Below are 24,982 nucleotides of genomic sequence, written 5' to 3'. Positions count from 1 at the left end.
CCAAAATGCCCTGTTATATAGAGCTAGGTCCCAATCCTGGGGCTTCACATTAGAACTTCCCCATCCAGATGTCCTGAAGCTGAGTGACAGCTGGCTTGGTCATTCAAAAGGGGAGAAGACAGTATGAGGCAATAAGAGCCCAGGTTTTGGGCATCAAGAGAATTCTGCATCTTACCCCCTATCTCTAGATCCTGCCCAGGCCCTGCAAAGCCTGCAAACAAGCTTATTTTCCCCAGACAGGTTGCACCATTGGGTCAGTTCCCACAAATACTACCTTGATAAGGCTAAAAGGACATGAGTCCAAAAGGAAGACAGGCTCTCTGGGCATCCTAGCTCTACCCCAAGGAGCCACCAAGACGATGCAAGGACTTGCTCCAAGGCCCAACCAAGGCACATACGCTTAAAAACACGTTCATTTAATTCAGTCTGACAGTGAGAAGGGTTTGTATGGGGCCCACACTACCAGGCTGGCTGTACTCTGACAGCCCCTGCAGGTGTTTTCAGTTAAATGTGATAATCAAATTAGCTGCACAGCACAGTTAACTCTGAAATGGCAAACGGAGCTTCCTGGGTGATCTCTCCACATGCCTTACTCCCAGGCTAATAAGCGGAAAGACCGAAGAACAAAGGCTAACGTGAAGGGCAGCAAGTGGAGATGCTTACAGGCATGCAGGGTGGAAAGAGAGAGGGAAAGAGAAGGTGGGAGGTGGGTTTCTGCTCTAGCAGTCCCCAAAGGAGACAGTGCTTACTTCAGAGTGTCAGGATAATTCTTTTTTTAATTTTACAGGCTCACCCCACCTAACTTGTTTTGTTGTCAACTATATAAATCCTTGTGCCCTCCCACACCTTTACCCCTGCCAAGTTGACGTGGCACTCAGATGTGGCTAAGCTTCTCAGTACTCCCAACAAAACATAAGCTGAAGGAGGGAAAGGTCTTCTGCAAGACTGGTTATGAGAAACCAAAGGAAAAGTTAAAACTGTGATAATTTGGTAATCCCAGGACCTTTTCCGTGACCAATGTTATTCTTGCCCACTTCAGCTGGAAATTGCCTTTGGGGTCCAGATTTGCAGAGCATGGTAAGGAGATAATGTGCGTGACTGGAGGACTGGTTCCTTGAAACAAAAATGTCATGTTGGGCTTCCCTGGTGGCGCAGTGGTTGAGAGTCCACCTGCCGATGCAGGGGACACGGGTTCGTGCCCCGGTCCGGGAAGATCCCACATGCCGCGGAGCGGCTGGGCCCGTGAGCCATGGCCCCTGAGCCTGCGCATCTGGAGCCTGCGCTCTGCAACGGGAGAGGCCACAGCGGTGAGAGGCCCGCATACCGCAAAAAAAAAAAAAAAAAGTCATGTAAATTTCATTTATTCTATTACCACTGATTCACTTAAATGGCTCCACCACAACCACCTGTGTCACCAGCCAGCCATGGACAAAGTACTTAAGAAGCCCAAAGAACTCTGATGCTGCAGAAGTCTCTAACGTGGTTTTCCAGTTCCCAAGCAAATCAAACCCACTTGTTCCTATTTTGCCACAGCGGTACCCAGAGTCTGCTTTCAATTATTGATGTTAATAGAAGGGGCGGGGAGGGGCGGGGGAGGACAATTTTCAATTATCCACGCTAAGTGCAACATACACATTCCTGAAAAGTTCTTTCTAAATTGAAATTCTGTATCTGAAACCCCCCTTTCCCATTGACTGCTATAAAATTTCAGATGTAATCTGAAATGGCAAACTAATGACACACTGAACCAATGTCTCTTCTTTAGCCTTATTAATCATGGCCCATAGATGAGGGAAACAAGAGGGAGGACTCAGGTCTGGATGCTGACAAAATGCCCCAAATGCGAATTTAAACCCAGCCAGGGCCAGGACTAGGTGAGGCAAGAGAGACAGGTGCACGATTTTAGGAGGCGATGACCTACAACCAGCCTGAGAGGGAGCATCTCCTTAGCACTTCCTTGTTTATTTCTTTTAAAAGGTTAAGATTAAAACTTTATTTTAAAATATTTTTTCCTTCTAACCTTTGTTAGTTGAAAAATAAAAAAGGTGAAATAAAAGTAATACTAATCATCCATAATTTTGCCACATTTTTGAGAAATATAATCTCCCCCATTGTCACCACCGTGAAAATCTGGTCACCGTTACAAACTATTTGGTGCATGTTCCAGGCCCTTTTCCTTATACACACAAACTCATTCACATATATTTTTACTTAAAAAAACTGATCATCTTTAGCACTTACTTAAATTTAAAGAGGCTCTCCCTCTCAGGATTGTTAAGGGTCATCGTCTCCTTAAATTGTACATCCCAGGTGTCTCTCTTCCCTCACCCTAGTCCCAACCCTGCTAGATACATCATCTTGGTGTCCTGGCTTACTTTACCTACTGGCAAACATTTTTTATTGAATCACCATAATGTTATTGGCTGGTTAATGCAGGAACCAAGTCTTTGTTAAGACTTTTCTTTCTCTCTTCATCAACTTCCTTGCTTCCTTCCTCCCACTTCCCATTCATTCACAGGAAGTAGGAAACAGAGTAGTTATGTGTTGGTTCACTTTAATGGTGGTAGAATAAACAAGGCAGGCAGACACTAATTGGCCTTTAGAGGCTGGCAATCAGGGGCCTAAGGATATTCCTGGCAACCAGGGTTGGGGAAAGAGAGATGTTCTCAGCCTGTACCCTGGAAGATGAGGGCCAGGGACCAACAGCTAGAGCCCATCTCCCATCACTGAGAAGCCACAGAGCAATGAGTGGTCCTGGCCTTAGATGCCTCTGGGTGGTCCAGATGGCTACGCAGACCCAAAGTCTGCGCAGTTTGCTGTTACAAATTCCTCATACCAGTTAGAAATTTTGGACTCATCCTCAAAAGAGACTTCCACAAAGAAGTTGGCAGGGCCTTATCATCTTTGCAAGCAGAAAAGACGGCTCCCCACAGACATGGAGACCTGTTTAAGCCAGGAACCCCTGGAGTCCACACACCTGCAGTGAGGCCTTTATGACTTGTAGCTTCTTGGTCTCAGGGGTGCTAGGGCTATTTTATGGAGGCTGTGGCACAGGTTAAAAGCCTGCACATTTTAGAATAAACAGGACCTAAGACTATACTTTCAGGGATCATTTCTATAGTTCGTTATTGTAGAATAAACAGGACCTGCCAAGGCTGCAGTGAGGACAATGAGAAGGGCAGGTGCTGCGGTATCTCTGTGTCAGATCTCTGGGTGGTTCAACATCAGCTGGTTCATAAGCCTATGAAGAGATTTGCCCCTTTGGTTCTTTTCTCTTCCCTGATACTCTTGGCCTCCATTTCACCACCTCCACTCCAACCTCCATAGCCTAGCTAACGTCTGCTTAAATCTTTAACAGTTCAGGTTAGATGGTAACATACTGGCTCCCACACACTGAATGCATTCAAAGAACTGAGAGCAATGCCTGAGACACAAGACATGCCACGTGCAGTATTCTGTATCTATATGAACCTACTGCTCCAAATGAAAACTATGTCAGACAGATAAACCAATTCAGTCACTGTGGAGAATGATTTGGCAATATCTAAAAAAAGCAAAGCTGCATATATGCCTTCACTTCCAGTGCTAGGTATACATCACGTCAAAACTCACACATGTGCAAAAGGATGTCTGCAAAGATGTTCACTGCAGCACTGCTTACAATGGTAAAAAATGAGAAACAATTCTATCAATAGGGGAAAGGGATAAATAAATGTGTCATTTTTACACAGCATTTACAGGACTCAACTAGCATTTATCTCAAAAAGATAAAACTGAGTGAAAAACACATGAAAAATGAGAGTACACTCTGATACCATTTGTGGACAGTGTGATACATACACACACACACATACCAGATGGTTATATGTGGACACAAAAAATCAATTTTAAGTATGAAAACAGAGTTCAAAAGGATACACATTAAAATTCACATTAACTTTCCACTGGAGGGCAAAGGCAATGAAACTGGGAAGGACCCCAAAGAGGATTTCAGTGTTAACATGAGAGAGGGAGAGAGAACAAATAAGAAAAATGTTAACTGTCACATCAATACATATACATGTCTAAATATACACATGAAAAATTACAGCAAAACATACCAAATATATATTCCAAATATATACATTTTGCTCTATTATTTTTCAAAAAAAAAAAAAAGGGAAGAGAAGAGGGACAGAGGGCATGCTTTAGGAAATCAGAAGGATTCCTTCACTTGTCTTAGGGAACTTGAAAAAGCTCTGTGTATGTCAAAGGCTGACAGAAGGTGATAGGAAAGAGAAAAGAGTTTTAAAAAATGAAGTTAAAAATAACTTTTATAAATGCATCTTTAATCAATACTATCCTTAGTAGTAGTTCCCAGACTTTAGTGTAGATGGAAATCACTTGGGAGTTTATTAAAAATAGAAGTCCGTAACCTCCTTACCCCAGCCCCCAACATCATGAATCAGGAAATCGTGACTAGAGCCCAGTAATCTCCTTTTCATTAAGAAAAATATATATATCCTTAGTACCGTAAAGCCTTTTAGTACTGAGAAACATTTAAAAATAAACTTAAAGTAAATGAAAACTGCAATTTTAATGTAAAAGCCTATTCCCCTTTGCCCATAAGTAGATAGCTAATAGTGGCTCTTAAAAGAAAATTTTATATTTTGATGAAGATGACCTAAAGTCATTCTACACAGTGTTTATTTACATAGCTCTATAAAATGTTGATCCTGTAACAGGGCAATAATTACATTGTACAATGTACAATTGAAATGTTAAAGGCACACTCGTTAAAATTATGAAAACTCTTGTTCTAGGTAACAATTAACTTTAGTGGACCAATTCCAATGTTTTCATTAAAGAATTTGAAAAAGAATACATACATGTGGGACTTCCCTGGTGGTCCATTGGCTAAGACTCCTCATTCCCAATGCACGGGGCCCAGGTTTGATCCCTGGTCAGGGAACTAGATCCTACATGCCAAAACTAAAAGATCCCACATGCTGAAACTAAAGATCCCGCATGCTACAACTAAAAAAAAAAAAAAAAAATATCCCACGTGCTGCAACTAAGACCTGGAGCAGCCCCCCCCAGTAAGATATATGTATGTGTATAACTGAAACACTGCGTACACCTGAAACTAACATAACATTGTTAATCAACTATTCTCCAATATAAAATAAAAATTTTTTAAAAATTAAAGTCACCAATGTAGAACAACACAGCTTTAAGCTATCAAGACTCTGTTATCCATTATCTACTGATGATCTCCTCTCTTCCTGCTTTCCCAAGCAGAGTTAGTGCACACCCTCAGGGTTCCCATAGCCCTTACCTCACACCTGGCACTAGCGCACAGATCGATGCTGTAGTTTACCTGTGGTCATATCCATGCTCCTCTCTAGGTTGTGAGTTCCTCCTAACAGGGAAGGCATCATGCTCTCTTTGCTACAGTGTCTAGCATAGTGCCTGGCAAGCTGTAGGCACTCAACAAATAGCTCTTGAATGAGTTAGCACATCTGAACTGTCTTAGACTTGAAGACATCCAATGAAAAACGAGGCTTCAGCACAGAGTTGGCAGACCTGTTCTCTAAAGAACCAGACAGTAAATATTTCAGGCTTTGAGGGCCATATGGTTTCTCTTGCAACTTCTCAACCAGCCAGTGTAACTTGGAGGATGCCAGAGTTAATACATAAAGAAATGTGCCTCTATTCCAATACAACTTTGTGAGCACTGAAATTTGAATTTCATATTATTTTCATGCGTCCTGAACTGTTTTTCTTCTTTTGATTATTTCTAACTATTGAAAACTGTACACAACCATTCTGAGCTTGTGGGCCACACAAAAACCAGCAGCAGGGTTTTCCAACCCCAGCTCTAGCAGATCTGGGCATATAGGTAGGAGGAAGAAGCTCAAGATACCAGATAGGCTGGAATAGACTGAGTCTAAGAAGAGAAGAAAGGGGCCTATGTTAAATGAAAAGCCAGTGGACCCTCACAGTACCTAAAAATGAGACAAAAAGATACAATACAGAAACAAAAAACAATGCAGTTTTTTGCTGCTGTTCTTTTATTTTAAACGAGTTCTACCATAACAGTAAAGATCACATTCAATGAACTAATGGCTAAGGAAGTAAGAAAAAAAAATTGGTATAGTTAAAAGTAATTAGTAAGACTAGTTGGGAAAAAACCAAAAGCTTTTAACCCCTATCTCAAGCATTGCTAAGATATATTCTCCTTTCTCTCTGATGTCCACTCTCAGGTAAGAAAGCAAATGAGCAGGGAAGTAGACAAAAGATGGGGAGCAAAAGCAGACAAAAGGGATTCTGCCTCAGAACACCCAAGCATAGACTGTCCTGTCCTGTTTTACCAAGTCTTGTGCATAAAATCATAGATGTCTTCAAAGTTAAAAGAGGTTCAGAATCAAAGAATCTGCTCCATTCATTAAAAATAATTATAACTTTGTAAATAGCACAAGTCATTTTATAAAAATTCAAAAATAAAGAAGGCAAGAGAAGAAAACATAAGCACCTACAGATAACAGTTAAGATATTGCTGGCTATCCTTCTAGACTCTGTTTTCCTTAACTGCACTGTCTGTATGTATGTCTGTGTGTGTGTGCTTTTTTTTTTAATGCAAAAATAATACTCTTTATTTTGTAGATGGAGAAATCTGAGCCCTGGTATACTTGCTCAAGATCATGAATAAAATGAGTTTGTAAAAACTCAAGATCTGTACCTTTTCCCTGTTGGGCCAATGCTTTCTCATACCACCTCCTAATAGAAATAAATCATCAGCATCTTGGATAAGTTAGTGCCTTGTTAGCACAGGTGCTCAATAAATTAATACATGGTGGCATGAATGATGCCAACTGGGCTGTCCTGTTTATCTCAGCTAAGCTCTGTCCAAGCCAGCTTCATCACAGAAGCTGCTAATTATCAGTAACACCAGAGAACACAGTTTTTAACATGCTGCCAAATCCCAAAGAGCACAGGGATACAAGGATAGCCTCCTTTAATAGGAACTGACATAGAGCTTAGAATCTTTGCTACTGGAAGTGCTTCACTTTGGAATATTCGTTTGGTTTTACTTTAAAATGAGGCACAATTCTGGGTCTTTTGTAGGTTAGTTTATCCAGCATTCATTTCTGGATTCTCCACATGCCATGGGGGGCATTACAAAGATCAGAAAGCCTCATGACATTTGCATTAGGTTTGCCTTACATTTCAACTGAGTAAGATCAGACTTAACCATGAATAAAACAATTTCTGATAGGTCTATTCATGACAAGAATCATAACACCTTACATACTCCAGGTCTAGCTGTTCTGCCAGGGTGGCTCGTGTGCCCTGGGATCCCACCTCAGTCCATGCCCACTCCAGTGCCAACTAGCCTGCCAAACCCACCTAGCACATGCAGTCTGCAAAGGAAACACTCCTACACAAGGCCATGCCTTTAAGACTGGGAGAGGTAGCTGTTTTGCTTAACTCTTAGAAACAAACATAGAAAGGAAAAAAAAAAAAAAAAACTAGAAGCAGAAGGATATGTTCCAAATGAAAGAACAAGATAAAACCCAGGAGGAAAAAAAACCTTAATTAAATGGAGATAAGTAATTTACCAGATAAAGAGTTCAAAGTAATGGTTATTAAAATGCTCACTGGGCTTCCCTGGTGGCGCTGTGGTTGAGAATCTCCCTGCCAGTGTAGGGGACATGGGTTCGAGCCCTGGTCTGGGAAGATCCCACATGCCGCGGAGCAACTGGGCCCGTGAGCCACAATTACTGAGCCTGTGCGCCTGGAGCCTGTGCTCCACAACAAGAGAGGCCGAGATAGTGAGAGGCCCGCGCACCACAATGAAGAGCGGCCCCCGCAGGCCGCAACTAGAGAAAGCCCTCGCACAGAAACAAAGACCCAACACAGCCATACATAAATAAACAAATAAGTTTAAATCATATGGGCTTCTAAGAAGACCTCTGCTTAAAAAAAAAAAAAATGCTCACTGAATGCAGGAGAAGAATGGAAGAAGACAGAACATCAAGAAAGAATTAGAAAATATAAGATAGAACAAATCACAGCTGAAGAATACAATAACTGAAATGAATTAGCAGATTAGATGATACAGAAGAACAGATCAGCAATCTGGAAGACAGAATAATGGAAATCACCCAATCAGAATGACAAAAAGAAAAAAGAATTTTGAAAAATGAGGATTGTTTAAGGGACATCAGTGAGAACATCAAGTGTACTAACATTTATGTTATAGGGGTCCCAGAAAGAGAAAAGAGAGAGAAAGAATCAGAAAACTTATTTCAAGAAATAATGGCTAAAAACTTCCTTAACCTGGGGGAAAGAAATAGGTATCCAGGTCCAGGTCCAGAGAGCCCCAAACAAGATAAACCAAAATAGATCCACACCAAGACATATCATAATTTAAATGGTAAAAGTTAAAAACTGAATTTTTAAAAGCAGCAAAAGAAAAACAACTAGTCACATACAAGGGAACCCCCCGCCCCCCAATAAGGCTATCAGCTGAGTTTTTAGCAGAAACTTTACAAGCCAGAAGAGAGTGCTAAAAGGAGAAAATTTACAACCAAGAACACTCTACACAGCAAGGGTATCATTCAGAATTGAGGGGAGATAAAGAGTTTCCTAGACAAGCAAAAACTAAAGGAGTTTACCACTACTAAACTGTTTTCACAAGAAATGTTGAAGGGTCTCCTTTAAGTGGCAAAGAAAAGGTCATAACTAGAAATTTTTAAAAAATGAAAGAAAAAGAATCTCACTGGTAAAGGCAAATATATAGTAAATGCAGTAGGTCAGGCACTTAAAAAGCAAGTATGAATGTTAAAAGACAAAAGCAGTAAAGTCAACTGTAAATATGATAAGTAGTTGAGGAATACACAAAATTAAAATATGACATAAAAAACAAAACATGGAGAGGGGAGGAACTATTTACTGCTTTTAGAATGTGTTCAAACTTAAGCAACTCTTAGCTTCAAATAAACTGTTACATCTATATAGGTCGATATATATGAACTTCATGGTGACTATAGACCAAAAACCTACAAGAGCTACACACAAAATAAAGAGAACAGAAACTAAATAAAATGCAAAAGAAAATGATCAAACCACAAGGGAAGAGACTAGGAAATGAACACAGAAGAACTACAAAAACAACCAGAAAACAATTAACAAACTGGCAATAAGTATATACTTATCAATAATCACTTTAAAAATCAAAGGACTAAATGCTCCAATCAAAAGACATAGGGTGGGGCTTCCCTGGTGGCACAGTGGTTGAGAATCTGCCTGCCAATGCAGGGAACACGGGTTCGTGCCCCGGTCCGGGAAGATCCCGCATGCCGCGGAGCAGCTGGGCCCGTGAGCCATGGCCGCTGAGCCTGCGCGTCCGGAGCCTGTGCTCTGCAATGGGAGAGGCCACAACAGTGAGAGGCCCGTGTACCACAAAAAAAAAAAAAAAAAAAAAAAGACCTAGGGTGGCTGAATGAAGACCCATCTATATGCTGCCTACAAGAGACTCACTTCAAATCTAGAGACAGACTGAAAGTTAAGGGATGGAAAAACATATTCCATAGAAATGGAAACAAACAAACAGAAAAAGTTGGGGTAGCAATACTCATATCAGACAAAACAGATTTTAAAAGACAGTATACAACAAAAGATAAGGGCATTACATAATGATAAAAGGGTCAACCCAAGAAGATGATATAACATTCATAAATATTTATGCACTCAACATAGGAGCACCTAAATACATAAAGCAAATATTAACAGAAACAGAGGAAGAAACTGACAGTAACACAATAATAGTAGACTTTAATACTCCATTTACATCAGTGGATAGATCATTTAGACAGAAAATCGATAAGGAAACATTGGCTTTGAATGACACATTAATCCAAATTGACTTCACTCCAAAAGAGAAGAATACCCATTTTGTTTCAAGTGCACATGGAACATTCTCCAGGATAGATCACATGTTAGGCCACAGAACAAGTCTCAGTAAATTTAAGAAAACTGAAATCATATCAAGCATCTTTTCAACCACAGTGGTATGAAACTAGAAATCCATTATAAGAAGAAAACTAACACATGGAGATTAAACAACATGCTGCTAGACAACCAGTAGGTCAACAAAGAAATCAAAGAGAAAATTTAAAAATACCTGGAAACAAATGAAAATGGAAACAACTTTCCAAAATCTATGGGACAGCAAAAGCAGTTCTAAGAGAGAAGTTCATAGTGATCCAGGCCTATCTCAAGAAACAAGAAAAATCTCAAATAACCTAACTTTACACCTAAAAGAACTACAAAAGAACAAACAAAACTCAAAGTTATCAGAAGGAAGGAAATATTAAAGATGAAAGCAGAAATAAATGAAATAAAAACTAAAAACCAATAGAAAAGGTCAATAAAAGTAAGAGCTGGTTTTTGAATAGACTTTTTTTTAATGACAAACTGTTAGCCAGACTCATGGGGGGGTGAAGGGGAGAACCAAATAAATAAAATCAGAAATAAAAGAGAACTTAAAACTGATATCAAAGAATAATAACCTTACAACTATATGCCAACAAATCAGACAACTAGAAGAAATGGAAAAATTCCTAGAAACATTCTATCTCCCAAGACTGAATCAGGAAGAAACAGAAAATCTGAACAGACCAATCACTAGCAATCAGTCATCAAAAAACACCCACAAAACAAAAGTCCAGGACCAGACAGCTTCACAGGTAAACTCTACCAAACAGACAGCTTCACAGGTAAAGTCCACCAAACATTTAGAAGAGTTAATATCTATTCTTCTCAAACTATTCCAAACAATTGATGAGAAAGGAATGCTTCTGAACTCATTCTACAAGGCCAGCATTACCATGATACTAAAACCAGACAAAGACACTACAAAAACGAAGAATTACAGGCCAATATCCCTGATGCACATAGATGCAAAAATCCTCAACAAAATACTAGCAAACTGAATTCAACAATATATTAAAAACATCATACATCATGACCAAGTTGGATTTAACCAAAGCATGCAAGGATGATTTAACAACCACAAATCAATCAGCGTGATACATGACATTAACAAGATGAAGGACAAAAATCATATGATCATCTCAGTAGATTCAGAAAAGGTATCTGACAAAATCCAACATGCATTTATGATAAAAACTCTCAACAAAGTGGGTATAGAGGGAATGTACCTCAACATAATAAAAGTCATATATGACAAACCCACAGCTAACATCATACTCAACAGTGAAAAGCTGAAAGCTTTTCCTCTAAGATCAGGAATAAGACAAGGATGCCCACTCCTCCCACTTTTAGTCAATGTAGTATTGGAAGTCCTAGCCACAAAAATCAGACAAGAAAAAAAAAAAAAAAAAAGAAGACACCCAAGTTAGAAAGAAAGAAGTAAAATAGTCACTGTTTGCAGATGACATGATACTATATATAAAAAACCCTAGACTCCACCAAAAAACTTTTAGAATTAGTAAATGAATTTAGTAAAGTTGCAGGATACAATATTACAGAAATCTACAGTGTTGCTATATACTAATATGATCTATCAGAAAGAGAAATTAAGAAAAAAATTCCATTTACAACTGCATCAAAAAGAATAAAATACTGAGGAAGAAATTTAACCAAGGAGGTGAAAGACCTGTACTCTGAAAAGTGTAAGATACTGATGAAAGAAATTGAAGATGATGCAAATAAATGGAAAGATATTCCACGCTCATGGATTGGAAGAATTAAAATTGTTAAAGTGTCCATACTACCCAAAAAACTTACCTATTCAATCCCTATCAAAATACTCATGGCATTTTTCAAAGAACTAGAACATATAATCCTAAAATTTGTATGGAACCACAAAAGACCCCAAATAGCCAAAGCAATTTTGAGAAAAAAGAAAGCTGGAAGTATTACACTCCCTGATTCCAAACTATACTACAAAGCTATAGCAATCAAAACAGTATGGTACTGGAACAAAAGCAGACACATAGCTCAATGGAACAGAATAGAGAGCCCAGAAATAAACCCATGCTTATATGGTCAATTAATTTACAACAAAAGAGGCAAGAATATACAATGGGGGAAAGACAGTCTCTTCATTGAATGTTGCTAGGAAAACTGGACAGCTACATGCAAAATAATAAAACTAGTCCACTTTCTTAGACCATATACAAAAACAAAACAAAACACAAAAACAAAAAAAACTCAAAATGGATTAAAGACTTAAATGTAAGACCTGAAACCATAAAACTCCTAGAAGAAAACATAGGCAGTAAGCTCTTTGACATCGGTCTTAGCAATACTTTTTTAGGTCTGTCTCTTCGGGTAAGGGTAACAAAGACAAAACTAAACAAATGGGACTACATCAAACGAAAAAGCTTTTGCACAGCAAAGAAACCCTTCAACAAAATGAAAAGGCAACCTACTAGACAGCAGAGGTATTTGCAAACCATATATCTGATAAGGGATTAATATCCAAAATATATATAGAATTCATACAACTCAATATCAAAAACCAAAAAATCTGATTAAAATATGGGCAGAGGACCTAAATAGACATTTTTCCAAAGAAGACATACAGATAGCCAACAGGCACATGAAAAAGATGCTCAACATCACTAATCACCAGGGAAATGCAAATCAAAACCACAATGATATATCACTTCACACCTATGAGAATGGCTATTATCAAAAAGATAAGAAACAAGTGTTGGTGATGATGGAAAGAAAAGGGAATCCTTGTGAACTGTTTTAGGGAATGTAAATTGGTATAACTACTACAGGAAGTAGTATGAAGGTTCCTCAAAAAACAGAACTACCATATGATCCAGGAATTCTATTTCTGGGTATTTAGCCGAAGTCAACAAAAACACTAATTTGAAAAGATACATGCATCTCAATGTTCATTGCAGCATTATTTACAATAGACAAGATATGGAAGTAAACTAAGTGCTCAATGATGGATGAATGGATAAAGAAGATATGATACGTAAACACACACTGGAATTTTTACTCAACCATAAAAAATAATGAAATCTTGCCCATTTGTGACAACATGGATGGACCTAGAGGGTATTACACTAAGTGAAATAAGTCAGACAGAGAAAGACAAATACTCCAATTTTTCCTTGGATTGCCCCTCTCCCATTAGATGTGGTCCTACCAAGAATGTCAGCTGAGTACCCCACTACCGCCTCGCCACAGAAGTGAGTGCATTACCCAAGGGAGGCCATTATGCTCTCTTCATTAGTAACATTAACCTGTAGTGGAATCATAAGAAGACAAAGGTGTTCAGAGGTGAGACATTCAAAAGGTAGTGCTCCGGGGCCACCCATTAGTTCCCTGGATATTTTCCACCCTTTATTTCATTCACTATTCAACAAATATTTATGGAGAGTGCCTCCTGCTACATGCAAAGCTTTGTTGCAGGCAGTGTACAGACAGACAAATTTTCATCCTCATAGAACTTACATTTCAGTGAGAAGAAAACAATAAATACATAAGTCAAATATACAGTATATTAGATGGTGATACATGTTATGGAAAAAAAACCCAGTGCTTGTGGGTAGGGAGCACAGGGGCTGAAGGTTGTAATCCTAGAGCAAGACCTCACTGGGGAGAGAGAGGAGGGAAAGTGGGCAGAGCAGGTCTAAGGATCAAAGGACCGAATAAATCCTGGGGCACAGAAAATGAGACTGAAAAGGAGCAGTCAAGGAGGTAGGGGAAAAAAACAGGAGAGTATGATGACCTGGAAACCAAGTGAAGAACGCATTTCAAGGAGGAGAGAGTGCGAAACTGTGTTAAATCCTTCAGAACCATCAGGGAAGGGAAGTTGAAACTGACTTAGCAACACCAACAGGAGGCATTTCAGTGGAGCAGTAGGTGTAAAAGCCCGAGTGGTGGGACATCCCTGGTGGCGCAGTGGCTAAGGATCCACCTGCCACTGCAGGGGACATGGGTTTGATCCCTGGTCTGGGAAGAGCCCACATGCCGCAAAGCAACTGGGCCCGTGCGCCACAACTGCTGAGTCTGTGCTCTAGACCCCATGAGCCACAACTACTAAGCCTGCACACCTGGAGCTGTGCTTCTTAACAAGAGAATCCACCACAATGAGAGGCCCATGCACCGCAGCAAAGAGCAGCCCCCGCTTGCCACAACTAGAAAAAGCCCACGCACAGCAACGAAGACCCAGGGCAGCCAAAAAAAGCCCGAATGGTGTACGTTCAAGAGGGGAATTGGACACGGTGACACAGACAACTATTTAAGACATTCTGCTGAGAAGAGCACAGAGAAAACTGATGGTATCATGGTATCTAGAAAGGGATGCAAGATCTAGAAAGGTTTTCTGTTTCATTGTTGTTCTCCATTTGTAAAGGATCACAGAAATTATAAGTGCTGATGAGAAAGATTCAGCAGAAACTACAAAGTCAATGATGTAGGGAGATAGAGGGGAAAACTATTGGAGCCAAATCCTTCTGGATGCAATCGGGGATCAGCTCTAGTGCCCCAGTGATGGGACTGCCTTTAGGTAGAAGCACTGAGTATTCTTCAATCACCCATGGAGAGAAGACAGGAACATGGGTGCAGGTGTGGTGGCTTGTGGACGTTCTCCTGTCACATCTATTTTCTCAGTGAAACAGGAAGCAAGATGAGACAATCATCTAGAAGAGAAGAGTGAATGGTGTAGGGACATGGAGTAGGATGTGAGGCACGTAAGGGCCCTTGATGTTGCGTTCCAATGTCTGATGATTCAACTCGCTTTCAATTACTCCAAGAAGACTGTCAGTAAATTCCCTTCTTTTTAAAAAATTAGCCACAGTTGACGTCTGTTTCTTACAACCGAAGACCTAATACACCAATTCTTCCTTGGGGCCTTAGGGTTACCCCATTTTCTCAATGAAATCCTGACTTTAATGAAACAGTGATTCTGTTCTATCAAATCCTATGCACCTCCAAGTGAACAGGAAGAGTCTTGCAGTAGACCAACAAGCCAGAATTGTTGGGTTCCTCTACCACCTTGCACAGAACCAAGAAATAATGATTTCTACTTACAATACCAAAGTGGAAACACTAAATCAGCATGCTAAACTGCTTAAAGAAAAGTATTTCAATACATGTGAGAAAGCAGGAAAGACAGATACCAAAATTCAAATCACCTTCACATTTCTTCAAACCCCCTTTTTGAGTTAAACTGCCAAAGTGTCTACCAAGACAGAATGATGACAAATACATGTACAACCGTTCTTAGAGCATAGATTAATCCTTCATTACAGATTTCAGTGACTCAGGGAGGGCGAACCATGTGAAGACTACACTGAGGGGTAAACCAGAGGCAAAGAGAACCGTTCTCACACTGGATGAGACTCTTTAATCTGGGAATGGCATCTGAAAGGCAGTCACACTGAGTAAGAAAGAAGACAAGTCAGACTCTTCCACAAAGAGAAACATTTCAAAGATCACAAAGATGAGTGGAAATTTCCAGACCGTGCAAACTAAGATGACTCTTCGTGATAAAAACGTGTCGTTCCCTCTCCAGGAAATTAAGAGTTATTAAATTGCAGCAAAGACAGCTGCTTCTGAGATGAAATCAGCCTTGCGACACCAAGAAGCAGGAGGGTGAGGGAGAGAAGCTGCTGACCTCCCGTGGAAATCAGCACCACACAGCTTGTTTCAAACAGGTGCACCACTCCACAGGGCATGTGACTCATGAAAAGCTCCGAATACTCACAGGGAACTGTAAGGCTTGGTGTACGGTGTGACCTGAAAGCAGATATCAATGGCTTTCTCCCAGCTGACCCAACGCTGGCTCACCCTTTGCTCTGAAGACTGAGATAGATGCTCAGCCCTTTGGCCCAAACACACACAAACTGCTAAGAAGACAAAAGCAAAGCAAAAGCAAACATATGCACACATGCAAATCTCCCAAGTGGGTAAGAGCCATGTGTGCTATGTTTTCGGCATTCAGCCCTAAGGGTTTTGCTTGTCAAGAACAGAACTGTGAAGAAAGCCCCACCCCTTCAGTAAGAATGCCTTATTTTGGTTTAATTGTTAGAACAATTTCTCCATCTTCCCTCGTCTTCAGGTACGACTCCATGACACTCCTTCCTCCATCCCCTGATTTCTCTGAAAGCCTACATTATACTACTTGCCAGATGCTCTCCTAAAAGATTTAGGTGGATGAATTAACTTAATCTTCACAATGACTCTAAGAGGGTAGGTGCGATTGTTGTCTTTAGGTTTCCCAGAAAGAAAAGTCTGAGGTGAAGGCTTATATGACACTATTTTACTAGGGGGTTCTCAGGAGAAATGAGGCAGAGAAGCTAACCCCTACCTGCTTCAAGCACCAATACCTGCTCCATCTCTTGGGACCATCTTCCGAGAGGCTACCTAATGACTGCTATTCAGTATGCCCAGCTCTCACCTCCCATTAGTCAAGTTTTATTTTTTTAATACTCCTTTGCTTTTTTAACACTCCTTTGCTTCCAGGTTGTACACGTGTGGACGGCACTTTGTGTCATGTCTCCCTTGGGTGGGAGGTAAGAGGCAGGAGGCACATGGTAAGGGCAGGAGGCTACAAGCTATCAGGCTGCACCTGCATGAAACGAGTTGGAGGCTACACAACTGGTCACCACAGTGGTGGCTGAAATACGCACAGGAGAAGCCAAGAGAATCTGATGTGCTAATTTAAATGTTTCTAATACAATTATTATATCTCCTTATTCAGATGAGGAAACTCAGGCATAAAGAACTGAAGTACTTCACACAGGTTTCAGAAGAGAAGATTAAAACTAGGCAGTCTGGCTCCAAAATGTTCTCTTTATCACTGAGCTCTCAAGCACCTACAGATGAACTGCAATTACCCTGAAGTCTGCCAGCTGCCTCGCTGCAGCTGCCACATTTGAGCTACAATAGTTGTGAGTTGGTTGGAAAACCAGTCAGTGTAAGAAAATAAATATCACAGATAATGCTCACCATGCAATGCAAAGAGGATACGGTAAGAGAGGGCTTCAGTGCTCAAAACAGTGCAGGTGAATCAGTTAGTCACTGACACTCCACCAAAGAGAGATGTTTAATGAAACCACCCCCATGTCCAACACATAAGAAAAAATGAGAGAGGACTCAAAATCAGAAAAGGAAGAGAGGGAAGGAAGGGGGGAGGGAAGGAGCAGGGGAGGGAAGGAGGGACGGAAAGAAATCTGGCTCTGATGAGGGTTGGCAAAGAAGAAACAAAGTCGTGTCCATGCTTGTTAATACTCTCACGTATATAAGACCCTGAAGTAAAAGGGGGCAGCCACTAAGAGAGGAAAACATAGCATCCTCTCCTTTGCTCCTCCCTGAATTTGAAAGGGAACTCTATAGGTGACTCCATGGGTTCAGAAAAGGAAGTATTAAAGGTGTATCAAAAACCAGGAAAGTCACTGAAAAAATTCACCCAAACAGAAGCAGAACAAATCAAAACAAACAAGAGACCCAAATCAAAGGGGCTCTAAGACTGCTGAGTGTTCACAGCTTGAAGCTGAGCATTTCCCCTTTCACGATGGGCATTTCTTATGATGTGAAAGATTTAGTTCCTTGAATTCAGGAATTTTGTTGATTTTTTTTTACAGCAAAAAATTTAAACTGAACTTGTGTCTTTCCTTCTAACCCTGAAGGCTGGAAGGCCACAAAAGAGAGGAATTCCTGGGTTGAAAGTAAGTGAAAGTCTGGCAAGTAGGCTGAATAAGGGTTGAGCTCTGATTTCTTCCTCATTTCCATTAATTTAAAGTGCTAAGTTGCCTGTTTGCCTTAAAATATGTGCTTGTCCTCTTTGCAGTGTCCCCTTAAATAGGTTTTCCTTTGGCTCTGCCAAAAATAGCTAGAGAAGGTCCTTTGAGAATCCCATTCTTAGTCTTAAAAAAATACACTCTTCTCCTTGCCCCATACACATAAACAGGCCTGGAAGCAGTATCTCTCACTTCTTGCAGGGATCTCCAATCTATCAAAAATAATAAATCTTTCAGGAAGAAAACAGAGCTGGTCAGGGAAATAATTCTCCCAGCCCATTTCTGTGTGTTCATTATGTGATCACCAAATATCAAGTCCCTTTTTTGCAATCAGCAGACAGATAGGTCAAGGGCTGAACACCCTAATGTCTACCCCATGGCCAGGCACAATGGAGACTACTAGGAACTAGGCAAACTGAAGAAGGATGCCCAGGGGAGTAGGGTGTGGCCCTCACTTACTTCCAGCCAACTGCTAGCAAGGAGATGTGAATTTTTCCAAGTAAAATGACCACTGTTAAAAATGTTGGAAACCAGTCCAAATTTTAAAACAGCAATGTGGGGGACAACAATACCGAATCAAGCACATGTGTGGGCTGCTCTGGCTAGACGCCCTTGTTTGCAACCTCTAGGTAAGACACAAAGATATAGGAAGACAGACTGCCTGTCCCCCGGGAGCTTATGACCTAGTAGGAGTGAGAAGATACATACCTTGTAAACTGTCCCACGGGTGCAATGTGACACACATTGAAAGACAGGAATAAGCAAAGGCTATGGGAGTTCAGGAAAGCAAGAGGGCACCTGAGGCAGAAAGGATTCTTGTAGGCAGTGGCACAGGAGCTGAGGCTAAAGAATGAAGTAGACTTTGGCAGGCAGAAGGTGGGGAGGGGCCATTCCAAACAGAGGGGAAAAAAAAGAGAAGGAGCGGGGAAGAGGATAGTTGAGAGATGGTTAAGTGATGCTTCATGCTTCTACCCAACAAATACTCATGCGTGTCCACCGTGCACCATGCAGTAGGGATGCAGTGTGATCTTGAGGGACACAGATGAGGCTGCAAAGTCTGAAAGGGCACAGTCCAGAGAAGGTCCTGGAGGCCATAACCAGAGTTTTGTCTTAAGAGCAAGGGGAAAGCTGCCTTTGACGTTTTTTTAAGCAGGGGAATCACAAGTTGGGATCCGCAGTGTTCCAAGTTCCCCAGCTACAGAGCGTGTATTCTGCGGCCTGGCAGGGAGCCAGAGCTCCACCAGCTAGAGCAAGCCAGCAAGAGGCCTTTGCAAACAGTCTGGGGAAGAGATGATGACAGCTCGGACTAGGGACGTAGTGATGGACATGGAGGAAAGTGGACAGATTTAAAAGATAGTGAGGGGTTAAAATCACCAGAACTATCGGTCCAGGGTAGGAGTCAGTGACACAGAAGCCAAATGGACCTGGAGAATGTGGTCAACGTGGCTCTGGGGGCTTATCAGGCCACAACACCCATGGCCCGGCAGCCAAGCAATTCTGTGCCGGCAGCCATGGGTGTCTAGTGTTACTAGAGAAAAGAAAGTTTCCGAAGTCAGGGTGTATGGCCGAGGGAAGGCTGCCAGAGAAGTTCACCGGAGCTTTCCATCTTAGAAAGACATCATCTCAAAAGTACTGTTTTCTTTTAAATGTGCTTTGTAAAATTCCATGGCTATTTTGTTTGGACTAGTCTTGATGGTAAGGAAATAAGAAGCGCTTCTCATATGTTCAACAGCTCTCCAGTAAGCTAAATCTTATCGTCTAGACTTGGGATGGAGGAAGAAGGAATAGTAGAGTATCTATAAGACATATGCTAATGCCAAGTAGTCACTTCCTTTTATTTTGACCCTTTCTTGAGAACTTTAAGGGATGCTAGTTAACCACCAGGGCCCATCCTCCTTGGTGCCAAAGCCTAGCAATGATTTTTTTTTTTTAAATAACCACAGGCATCTTTACATGAACCCAATTCACTCTGCATCTAGATCATTAAGGAAATGTGAATACGTCCTTCCTGACTTGCAAGGATGCCTGGAATTACTCAAACTCCAGTCACAGGAAGGAGAAAACAGCCAAGCCACTGGATGTTCAACCATGGATAACTTACAGCAATGGAGTCTACATATTATTTTGATAAGGTCTCACTTGTATGCCAAGCATTTGCCCCACAATATTTCTTCCTGATCCTTGCAATCTATAGAATTTTGTCCTTTTGGGAAAGTCACACATAACAGATTATCCAAAAAAACATTAAGCATTGGGTAATGAAAAGAACAATAGAGAATCAGCAAGTGGCAATGGGACTAAAGTTGATTTTGCCCTCTTCATTTCTCTCTCTCACCCTCCATCCCCACAAATCTTGGTATTTCAGGGTATATGTGCCCACATGGCAGGTGTATTCATCTCCCCTCCCAAATTGGCTTTCTTGTCCCACATGTTCTGATCGAATTAGCACACCATGCAAAGATCATTCAAGAGACTTAATACTGTTAAATGTTATTTTACCTGGATTACTTGCAGTAGGCACTATGGGTTGCCTACTCAGAGCCCTGCTTTTATATGGGTATCCATGCCTCCCACAAATGACCCAGGTAAATCCTGTTTGGGGTAAAAAATCACAGTGGTCCCATTCCCTTTGCTAGTGAATGCTTCAAACCAATGAGATGTGATAGGAAGTCTATTGGAGAACTTCTGGGAAAAGTATCATCACATCTCTTAAAAAGAGACTCAGAGAAGAAATACAGTTACCCCTGAACCATACTTCTACACAGTTGCAAATCCTAATATAACTTTATAGTTGGCCCTCCATATCCATGGTTCCGCCATGGATTCAACCATATTGCATTATGCATATAAACAGTGCATATTTAGTGAAAAAAAAAAACAACCCATGTATAAGTGGACCCCCACAGTGCAAACCCATGCTGCTCAGGGATCAACTGTAATAATACCTTTCTGCCCTGGACAACCGCTCACGTGCAGAGATGCAACACAACATCTTATGATCCTGAAAGGAGCTAGCCAACACAGTGAAGCTGGCTTTGAGCAGGACAGTGGAAATAACACAAGTACTTCATGAGCCAAGAAATTAACCAACCCTCAGGACTGATTTTATGTAATGACACAACAGATTCCCTTATTGTTTAAGCCACTGTGAATTGGATTTTCTGTTTCTTGCAGCCCGAAGCATCTAAAATGATACAATTCTTCTTTGGAGAAGGAAGAAAAGGGCTCTGGCTTCCTGACAACACCAGGCAACAAAGGAGTAGTTGCTTCAAAAAAGAAAAGAGACTAAGATTTATTTCTCAGTAAGTGTTTTGGGAAAACCAGCTGTGAAAAGGTATTGTTAATAGCCATTCCGGATGTATGAAGAGCTCTTTGAAATCCTCCCATGCAGCATAAACACTGTAATAAAGTTCCAATGAGCCACTCTGAATGGTATGTGTGGGGATATACAACGTACTTGGAGTCATAATAGTATGCAAACATTGGGGAGCTACCATGAAATTAGTCTTTATTACTCATCTACTCTTATTTCCTTCTAGAATTATAAGATTGGGAATTTTTTTCTCTTTTTGCCCCCTTTCTATCTGATGAAAACACAGACTCACGTGATTGGAAGGGAAGTCACAAAACCAGGCTCAGAGATGTTGAATGATTTCCACAAGGTCCCAGAGCCAGCTGGGGGCAATTTTCTTTATTATTAAAAATGCTTTCTGTGTGATTTTAAAACAAAGTCATTTGCTGAACACTCAATTTAATGAAAGGCGAATAATTGTAGAGACATGGGAAATCACAACGGATTTTTTTTAGTAATTTAATTATGCAAATAAAATCTCCTTTTTTGAACTCACTGCTTTGAGTTTCTTCTTCCCTATTTCTAATAACCTCCTAAATTCCAATCCATTCCTCTCAATACCATTTCTCCCTCCTAGAGAATCCCTGCATATGGTCCATTCTCTAGGCCAGTGGTTCTCAAAAGACGGTTTGCCTGGGAAGTAAATTAAAAATGCAGAGTCCCAGGCAGAGTTCAATTCAGCAGATCAAGGTGGGGGGGGGCAGCAATGTAAATGTCAATGTAAATAAGCTCCCCAGGTGAGTGTAACCATCCTTTGAGGCACATGACTCCAGACTGTATACTAGATTCCAGGTTCCAAATACAAAACATCTAATTTTCATAGTAGATTTAAGCTGGGACAACAAAAATAAGTGCAGAGTTGCCTATAATTTTTATGTTCCCCCTGAGGTCTGAAACAAATCCAAGAGCTCTGTGATTTGGATGTACCCTGGTAATCATTTGTGTGGAGGTCTGGAGTTTTCCTTTCCCCTCTGAATGCATTTCTACTTGGGATTAAATATAAAATGTCTTAACTCTTCCTCCACAGCTAAAGGAAATCAATTTTGTAAAGTGTTTCAAAAGAGTACTTTAAAAAAATACACAAAATATCTTCCCTTTGAACCAGATGCCTGGGATGTACAGGGCAAACACAGTAAGTAATGAGAGAAGTAAACACCAGGTTTTCCAGCAGAACCAACCCTGAAACCAAAACTTAGGAAGGAAGCTGACCGTTAAGTAAGTAGACCAGAGGAACAATAGCTCAGGCATATCCTTGGGTAAGTCTGAACCTGAGAAAACAGGAATGAAACAGACAAACCCCTTGTCCCAAGTTAACTTTCCCTTCCTGTTCGATTTTAAAATAGGACAGTGCTGTAAATGAGAATAGAGAGTTTACGTAGAATCTTAGAACTCCTCTGGGTGCCAAAACATTTTTTCAAACTGAAGTAGATACTCCTTACTGGATTCAGCAGTGCTCATTTATACTCATCTCCTCCAGGACATTTTAAATCTAGAGGCTCCAGAGACCAAGAACACAGCACGCTGATAACGGGAGTCTGTGTGTTCTACCATCATGACCCCAACTCACATTAGAGCCATGAGAGCTTGTCTATATGTAGACTTCTTAATGATCACATGAACAAAGAAATGCCACTCAACCTCACAGAACCAAAGAAAATCACTGTTAGGTATCAAAGATAACACACAATGCTCCAGAAATGCTATAAAATAAATACTCCAGCAACAAAATTGGTTTAAATTCTTTAGAAGGCAAAAAGTCAAGGCCACAGCTTTAACATGCACATTCCAGCTGTACTTCTCCTTGGCTTAGGGACAAAGACTGAACTTAATGGGGTTGGGAGAGAAGAGGGGGGAACCAGAGGGAGAAAGTGAAGCATCCACCAGGAGATGAACAGGTTCACTGGTCCAATACCCACTTTAAGGGTTTTGGATTTTTTATTTCTATTTCTTTTTCTTTAGGATTCCTAACAATCCTCAGGGCATTTTAAAAATGGGAAGATTCAGTTCTGGCTTTACTGGATCACCAATGACTCTTGTTCTCTCTCAGTCCAATTAAACTCTCATCACACTGCACAGCCTGAACAGCCCGACTGCCTTCAGCTGCTTCCTATCCCTTCTCTAGCTGCTCCCAGAAGCCATGGAGGCCTCCCTAAGACCCAGTGGCCATATAACAGTCAGGAGCATCGCCACACATGCTTGGCTGGACAATGTACCTGGAACTTCCTCTGTTTTGGTGCAGGCCCTTCAAGTGTGCAACTAAGATCTAAGCCAGCTTTCCCATTTCACAAATGCCTGACTGGGTTTGTGTGGAATAGGCACCACACCGTCACGTCAGAGCATCTGGAGTTACTTTTTAAAGCCCAGTTCCCATTATTTTAAACACACTCATCAGGATTCTTTGACATTTCGGGGGGAGGTGCATATACTCCTTGAAAACTTGCATGTTCTCAGCTACACTTAATTATTTCTAAACATGCAGTTCAGAGATGGCATGACAAGAAAAAATATGTGACCGGAATGGGGCAACCCTTTACTCAGCTTAACTGCTTCTCACCAGCACGCAAAACTCTTGTTCCTTCATCATTAAGACCTATGGAAATCTTTATGGTAACATCTATATTCTCTCTCCAAAATATCAAGTGCTTGGTAGAAACATGAAAACAAATCATCATAATCTCCCTGAGCAGAGTATCAAATTATCCCAAAGACATGACTTAATACCAGAACAAAGTGTGGGTAAGAGATGAAATTATAACACGTCAGTTCCACAGCATATAGTTTAACAATTTAGGTTAACTGTTATAGTCTATCTTTTCTTATGCGCTAGTCTCCAAGAAAGAACATCCATCAAAGTTAAGAGAAGGTCAGAACATACAAACATGTAGTGCCTGATACAGCAAGGGGTATCAGCAAGGCCAATCCAAAGCAGCTCAGGCAACAGTAAATACACAAAAAATCCAAACCATTCCAAGAGTATAAATATCCCTAGCAGGTAAATCAGGCCCCCACTGACTTTCTTTGATTCTCCTCTATTCTTTATACTTCTTCAAAGGCTTTAATACATGTAACATTTAAAATCAATGACATTATAGAGAAGGGGGAGCCTACTACCTATATTTGACAGATGAAGAAACTAAGGAATCGAGGGGTCAGTGGCTTGTCAAGGGCTATTTAAGTGGCTTGTTAAGAACAGAATCAACTCTAAAAGCCAGACCTGTTTATTCCAAATCCAAGGTCTGTAAACTTATAACATATTCCTGTTTGCTCTTAAATCATCACAAGAACATGTAACTCCTGAAAAATCTGTTTGGTGAGCTGGTATCATGGAGGACACACTCTTATTGGCCTTGATCATCAAAAGAACACAAACCCCCCTGCAAATCTGCCTGGTGGCCTAGTGGCATGGGCACCTCCCCAGCCTCCGCTGCAAAGCCCATCTGGCATGTGCTGCTGCTACCCACTGCAGTTAATATTTCCCACATTTCTTTCCTGAGCCTCCAGCATACCTGATGCAACAGTGGGAGAAGGAAACATAAGCAGAACTGAGACCAGCTTTAGTGCTAAGATAAGAACTTTCCAGGGCTGAGAGAAAGGCCAGCAAACAGTCTTAAACCTACTTTGCCAAGTGGTTCATGAGCAGCTGTAACATCTGCCTATTTTTCTCTGGGAGCCGATGAACAAGGCTGTGGATTTCAGAGACCCGCGACTCCTGGTTCTCCAGCTCTGTGAAGGGAGGGAGGCAATACTGGATCAGGGCCACAGTTAAATCAGTTTATAAGACAAAAATCAGAGGAAACCAAATGTTGGGAACAAGAGACTGAGGATTTCTCAGAGGTATAAGATCCTGTTC

At 40.9% G+C, this 24,982-nt stretch overlaps 1 protein-coding gene and 1 pseudogene across 6 annotated transcripts in view; one reads left to right on the top strand and one right to left on the bottom strand.

Annotated features, from left to right (window-relative positions):
* Positions 1 to 24,982, bottom strand: part of ARHGAP26 (Rho GTPase activating protein 26) — a 470,919-nt gene that overhangs the window by 143,486 nt on the left and 302,451 nt on the right. For all 6 annotated transcript variants that reach the window (XR_010840265.1, XM_059062235.2, XM_059062236.2 and 3 more), the window contains exon 17: positions 24,750 to 24,855. Coding sequence is in view for 5 of the 6 variants with exons in the window: in XM_059062235.2 (XP_058918218.1) it covers positions 24,750 to 24,855 (106 nt within the window). In the remaining variant the exon portion in view is untranslated. The remainder of the gene's footprint in view (positions 1 to 24,749; positions 24,856 to 24,982) is intronic.
* Positions 3,091 to 3,189, top strand: LOC131756531 (small nucleolar RNA U3; annotated as a pseudogene).

This window comes from Kogia breviceps, chromosome 4, assembly GCF_026419965.1.
Source record: "Kogia breviceps isolate mKogBre1 chromosome 4, mKogBre1 haplotype 1, whole genome shotgun sequence".
NCBI lineage: Eukaryota > Metazoa > Chordata > Mammalia > Artiodactyla > Physeteridae > Kogia > Kogia breviceps.
Note: the sequence above shows the minus strand (reverse complement) of the source record. Positions and strands in the feature narration are given on the sequence as shown.